This window comes from Cavia porcellus, unplaced genomic scaffold (assembly GCF_034190915.1).
Source record: "Cavia porcellus strain 051 isolate PalLab524CR breed Dunkin Hartley unplaced genomic scaffold, mCavPor4.1 scaffold_2, whole genome shotgun sequence".
Classification (NCBI taxonomy): Eukaryota; Metazoa; Chordata; class Mammalia; order Rodentia; family Caviidae; genus Cavia; species Cavia porcellus.
The window spans coordinates 38,261,043-38,267,284 of NW_026947485.1; the positions used below are offsets into that span (position 1 = coordinate 38,261,043).

A 6,242-nucleotide genomic window follows, 5' to 3' on the forward strand; every position below is an offset into this window, starting at 1 on the left:
CTTGCTGCCGTTAGGTACTGGGCTTTCAGTCTGCAGCTGTGGCTGCTGCCTGCTACTCAGCTAGCCAGCTGAGCTCAGAGTGGTCTAGCTAAAAAACAGATGCCATTTAGGTAAAACTTCACAGGACCCTGGAAGGCCAGGAAGTTTACAGGTGATCCAGCCCAGCCACCCCACACATTTCCAGTGAGGCCTGCAGGAACTAAAACACTCCTGACCCAGCGTAAAAAGCTGCACATACCACAGGTTTTCCACACACCGGTTCCAAGATTTTGCTTTGTCTGCATTCAAACTTTATTGAGTTGCCTGTGTGGGGCTGGAGAGGAGGAAGAGGAAGGTGCTGGTTTAGTAGGGGTGATTCAGAGCGTGCTCCATGATGGTCAGAAGCGCCAGCCACGTCTCTTTAGCTGTGGGGATTATCTGTGAGGCTGGCAGCAGGAAGCCATTGGCTCCAGTATCCCGGAGCTCAAAGGTGTAGGAGTATTTGATGCCCTGGTTATAGGTCCAGTCCACAGTGCTTCCACTGGCTTTATCTGGGGGAGGTGTGAAAACAGAGGAGGCAAGAGTCAGCCACAATGAAAATTATCTGCAAGGACCAAGTTAGAGGACCAAAGCTTAGAGCTTTGTGTAATGGCAAGTAGACTGTCTACCAAAATCTGCTGTAGACCAAGCAGCCTGGCTTCCAAGAAACTTCTACTAATCTAAGCTCAACAGCCCAAAGAGAAGACCAGAAATGGTTGCCCTATTCACTAGAGGGAGCAGCTGGAGAAGGTTTAGGAAAGCTTGTCAAAGTCACCTCAGTGAAAACTCTGAATTACCAGAGTTTCCTGTTTTGATGATAAGATTTGATCCCCTAGGGCTCTGGTCTGCAGGGAAAAATGCAAAGATTCCAAGCTAAAGCAACTGTGTCTTTCTTCCAGGAGGAAACTTTCCCAGGCTTGCAGGGTACAAGGTCTAACAAAGTCAAAAGTGGTTTCAAACTGAGCTGGAGACAGGGAGGTGGGCTACATGTTAGAATTTAATTGCGGGCAGCAAAAAAGTTTGAATTGGAGTTGAAACAACTCCTAAAGAAGGCCTACAGTCCAAAATAAGGTCATTTGGGGATAAGATTGTGACCTCCTAAAACCGTGCACATCAGCCATCAAGTACAGGAGACAGAAATGTAGGGGTCCCCCTCTGGTCACCGTACCCACTCCTCCTCCTCACAGTACTCAGAGGCAGTCACAGTAGTTTTCTGGCTATTCCCAAAACACCCCAGGCCAGATCACACTGCTGCCTTTGTTCTAGGAAGTTCCTTGGCCTGGAGGGCTCTTCCCTAGCTATATAGCTCAAATTTCCTCTGTTGTTGAGGCTGCCCTTCAACTTCCTGCTCCGTACTCCAGTATTTAACCTTCATCCAGTTACCCCTGGCTCCCCTTGCTCTGCTCTGGTGTGAGTTTTTTCCCCAGCATGTACCACCTAACATTTTCTACCATTTTCTTAAGCTCAATGTCTGTCTCATTCCCCAGAGTACAGTTTCCTAATCTTTGCTTATTTCATTTACAGCTGTATCTGAGGCACCCAAAGCAGGGCCTGGTGCAGACTGGATACTCAATAAACATTTGCTGATGAGTTCCAATTTGATGTAGTAATGCTGTTCCCAGCAGTATCACCTGTACAGAATAAGGAAGTGGGGGAGCAGTTGAGTACAGTATATTCCCTAATTGATATCACTGAGAAGTGCTTGTTTGTTTTGGTGATCTACAAGTCCCAATAGGACTTTCCATACTCTCTGTGCATAGGTTGACCTTGACCCCAAGAGAACAACAATGCTCAGAGGACCTACAGCCTTGTCAGAAAGTGTTAAAAGAAACAGAGTTCATGTCAAGAAAAAGTCATTGCGCATTCTTCCAAATGGCCAAGCCAGCAGGTGCCATGCACCCAAGGCCTTTCTGCATGCCCATGCCACCAGGTCTTGAACCCTTGGTGACTTCTTTCCATGAGGAATTCTTCCTGTGGCAGGAAAAGCCAGCTAGTGTTAGTCCTGGGACTACCCAGAAAGGCTGCATGGCTACTTACAAATTGTTGTGATGATGCTGCCATACTTATACTTGGTCCCATACAGAGAGGCAAGGGCTGTCACAGCAGACTTGGCTAGCTGATCCTACAAAAAACACCAAGCGAAGGTAGCTTGACCTGGAAGGGTGGTCCAGCAGCAGGTACCTGTGGAAATGCCCCATCCCTCCCTGCGCAGAGCCCAGTTTGCTAGAAGTCAGCCTTGGGGTTCAGTGACATGCTGTTCTGTCCCTATAGGATGACTGGCTGGCACTTCCCAGCCCTTCAGTCATACTGAAGCTCCAAATATAGTGCCACCAATTCAGATCTACTGCAGCCCCTTGTTCTCTCATGCAACAGAAGTGACTTTGTGCCTCAGCTCCCCCACCCAAAGAAAGTGTGGTTAGTTCCCCGTGCCAGAGAGGGGTTCAAGGGAGAAAGGGCATGCTTGGTGCACATAGGCTCTCAACCCTTCAGCAGCTTTCGTGGGTAAAATTTCAGACAGCCTGAAGCTGCCCTTGGGACAAAGGGCAAGCAGGAGCCAGCACCCACCAGCTCTTCCTTGTCAGGGGCAGCTTTGGTGGTGTAGCCATAGGGATAGAGAAGGAGCTGAGAGTAGCTGTGGATAGAGATGAAGGCCTTGATGTTTCCATGGTTCTGCACAAAGTCCACAATGGACTTGACCTCCGATTCAGAGTTGGCAAACTTGCCGTGGTATGTGTCTGAGCAGGGGTTGCTGCTGGATCCACCTGCTGTGGGAAGGGAGAGGGCACAGCTGACATTTCCTAATCTATATGATATGGCTTTAATAGTTCCCATTTTTCCGCATGGAGTTGAGAGGAGGTGGAGCACTTGGAGCCCCATCCCTGGGTTAGGGAAAAGCCCGAGGCCTCTTAAAACCTCTCATAACCCTGCATCCCTTCACAGCTAGGTTTAGACAGGGCTGAGATGGCTGCTTACAGTGCATTGGCTAAGGATGGAAAGAGCTGAGGTGAAGCCAGAAAAGCCTAACATAGGCTTTTGGACCTTAGTCCCATCTGGCCAAGGAACTTGCTTTTTACAGACGCGGGCCCAAATCTCTACATGCTGCCTCCAGATCTGAAAGCCTCAGAGGCAGAATTGCCTCTTCCTCCCCTCCCCTCCCTGCTGGGACAAAAGTGGGTAAAAAGCCATTCTGGGTTGTCCCCAAAGTCTCCCTGGGCCTTACTCGCAAAGCCAGCATCCCAGTTCCTATTGGGGTCCACCCCAACACAGATGGAGCCTGCTGTGCGAGATCGAGTCTTGCGCCACAAGCGATTCTGCAAAAGAAAAAGTATCAACCAACTCATGACACCTGTATAGCATCAGGTGTATTCTTTACCATAAAAACAGAAGTAGGACCAGGAAGTAAGATCTGCAGTAGTGAACCCCAAAGAGATCCAAGAACTTTCCTTTGAGACATTTTGTAGTGGTTGAAGACATTTTTGGTTGTCTCTACTGGTGGGGTAGGGGTACTACTGGCATCTAATAGGTAGGAAGTCAAGGTTCCGTTAAACACCCAGTAGGCACAGGAAGCCCCCATGACAAAGACTCAACTGCATAAAATGTTTCTAGCACCCAGTTCGACAATCCCCGGGCCAGGAAGACAGCTGTGTTTTCGCTCCCTTGACCCTGGATTGTCACAGGCACATCCTGCTCTTCCCAAGAACAGAAAGACTATGGAGACCTTGCTGTGGGTAAAGGCGAAACCATCAGGATTGGTGACAATCTCCAGGAAAATGTCCATGTTGTCGAGAATGGCAGTGAAAACTGGGTCCTGGCCATAGTCTTCAGTTATCTGGAAGGGATGAGAAGAGAGAGGGCAGAGCGGGCAGCCCAGTGTCTGCCGTGCTACAGCAAAGGATATCCTCCCTGGCCTCCTGCTGTGGTCACTGCTTCTGGAAGGGAAAGGGGAAGCCCAAGCTTCTGTGGGCCTTTTCCCCCAGCGTGCCACCAAATGCCAGCTCTTCTCACCTTCCCAGCCTTACCTTCTTGGCAAACCAGACCCCACTGGCCTGGGTGACCCATTCCCGAGAATGGATGCCTGTGTCGATCCAGATAGCTGGACGATTGTTCCCTCCAGTGCTGAACTGGAAAGAGGCAGGGAAATGGGCAAGGGATAACTTCCCAGGTAGACCCTCATCTCACTCTCTGAAAGGGAACCCACCCAGGCCGAGGCCAGCTGCTCTGAATGCCTCAGGTTGAGCCTACATTCGTGGGGCAATCCCTGGACGTGGGGCCAGGGGCTGGGCCTGGATCCCATAGAGCTTGGCCTCTTGCCCTCATTTCCCATTTAGGGTAAATATGTCTCTGTCTGACTTCCAAGTTCTTGTCCTGTTCCGTCCTCTGCATAAGATCACCAAAAAAATATTATACGAGGCTACCCAGGCTACCTTTATGCTCTCATATTTTGTTAGAACAACCTGGGTCCCCTAAAACTTTACATTACATGTGTACAGGTGTGCACATACCTAGGCCAGTGTGGAAGTTTAGGCCTTCAAAAACATCTGCATGGAAGGTCTACATAGCTATGATCCCTGAGACTGTGGGATTCTGTTTGTGGGTACCTGTAAACACACAGGATACCCATTACCTTCAGCACGTAAATGGGACGACCTTCGTAAGTGTTGCCGATCTGGATCTTGCTGACGAGCTGTGGGTTCTCAGACACCAGCAGGTCTATGAATTCGTAGATCTGAGATGAGAAAGAAGGCAAGAATGACTTTAAAGTCTTCTGGATACCCAGATGCCTCTTTCAGCAGCTCTGTGCTATGATAGAGCCATGATCCAGACCATGCTGGCCTAAAAACAGAGTAGGAAACAGAGCAGGGGCCACCCACACCCAGCCTAGGCAGGTTCTGGCTCACTTCCTGCCAGGAGTGATGAAGAGTGCGGTGCCTGTGGAAAGTGGCCAATAAGGCTGCCCTCACCTCCTCCAGGGTGTGGTAGGTGGCATAGTTAAAGGCATCGGTGGACCGCACCGAGGCCCGGGCGTTGGAGATGAGCATCTGCTCCTTTTCTTCGTCCAGCAGTGACTGTACATCCTCGATCATGATCCTGTACTCAATCCCAAGAGACTCCAGGAAGACCTTGACAGCCTGGACGCTGGGGAAGGGCACTCGGACATCGATGGGGGAGCCTGGACGGGTAGGGCCTCGCCAGAAGTCCAGCTGGGGAGGACAGGAATTAGTACTGTCACAGTGGGCTGGAGATAGCAGCTTGAGACATCAAGCTGAGACGAAGCCAGCCTCAGAGGCAGTGTTGGTGTCATGTAATCAGGGATGGGTCTTGGGGACAGAGAAAGGGAAACCCTGGGACTGGACACAGAGCAGTGTGGTCAGGGAAATGGCCAGGAAGTAGAGCAAAGAGCCTTAAGACCATAACACAGAAGAAACGTAAAGCGGGTCCAGCACTTCATCAAAGACTCAAGAGTAGCAAGATCTAGATTTGAGGGGTTGAAGTCACTTCCTAACAGGGATCAATTCTGTGGCTCCTTGCAGGGAGACTGGGACAAAAGCCAGGTTCTAGGTGACTACAGGGAGTCTGGGAATGGCCTGGGAGGATCCCCACAAGCCTCCTGTCCTCTACCTGCAGATGCTCCAGGTCCTCCAGCTCCTTCACCTTCTGCACCTGGGCTTCATCAGCTGCAGAGATTCGGAGCACCTGGTGCCTGGCAGAGTGGGGAGGGCACTGAGCACCTGAGTGCTCTGCCCTACTGCCAACATTCCCCAGGTCGGGTGAGCTGCGGCCTACAGCCCCGAGGTGATGCTGGCTCCTCTGGGCTGAGCACTAGAGGTCTCAGCAGTGGGAGGCCGGGCTCTCCCTAGCTGAGAGACTTCTCGTCTTTCTTTCTGTCCCTTTCACAGTTTAGACTATAGTAATTCCCCCTCCCAAGCCATCCGGGCCTCCTCCCTCCTTTCTTGAAAATTCTTCCTTAGAGCTGAGCTTTCTTCCAGCCTAGGCACCAGCATGGAGCCGGTCCACATGACTGTCTGTCTCCTGCAGACACCATCCATGGTGAGCCTTCCCCATCTCCCTCCAGGCAGCCCCCCAACCTCTCCACAACTCCCTACCCCACAAAGTCCTCATGGCCAAAGGCAACCCCAAGCAGCAAAGTGAAAACCAGCAGCCCCTGCATGCTGCAATTGATTGAGAAGGCCAAACTGAGGTTGCGACTGAGGCCTAGGGCCTTT

The 6,242-nt window shown here is 51.0% G+C and overlaps 1 protein-coding gene across 1 annotated transcript; it reads right to left on the reverse strand.

Annotated features, from left to right (window-relative positions):
• Window positions 1–259: 259 nt before the first annotated feature.
• Cpa1 (carboxypeptidase A1) lies at window positions 260–6,242 on the reverse strand. Its single transcript, XM_003475199.2, has 10 exons — window positions 6,123–6,242; window positions 5,638–5,719; window positions 4,980–5,219; window positions 4,643–4,744; window positions 4,038–4,139; window positions 3,737–3,847; window positions 3,239–3,329; window positions 2,584–2,783; window positions 2,056–2,140; window positions 260–530 (listed from the first exon to the last, which is right to left on the reverse strand). The coding sequence occupies exons 1-10, from the start codon at window positions 6,185–6,187 to the stop codon at window positions 343–345; spliced, it is 1,266 nt and encodes a 421-aa protein (XP_003475247.1). The 5' UTR covers window positions 6,188–6,242; the 3' UTR covers window positions 260–342.

Bases quoted from the DNA above. Each gene is read 5' to 3' on its own strand.
- Cpa1 (XM_003475199.2), bottom strand. From the start codon at position 6,187: ATGCAGGGGCTGCTGGTTTTCACTTTGCTGCTTGGGGTTGCCTTTGGC. The intron at 5,720-6,122 runs GTAGGGAGTTGT...CCACTCTGCCAG, and splicing joins GGCCATGAGGACTTTGTGGG to GCACCAGGTGCTCCGAATCT. The intron at 5,220-5,637 runs GTAGAGGACAGG...TGTCCTCCCCAG, and splicing joins AGGACCTGGAGCATCTGCAG to CTGGACTTCTGGCGAGGCCC.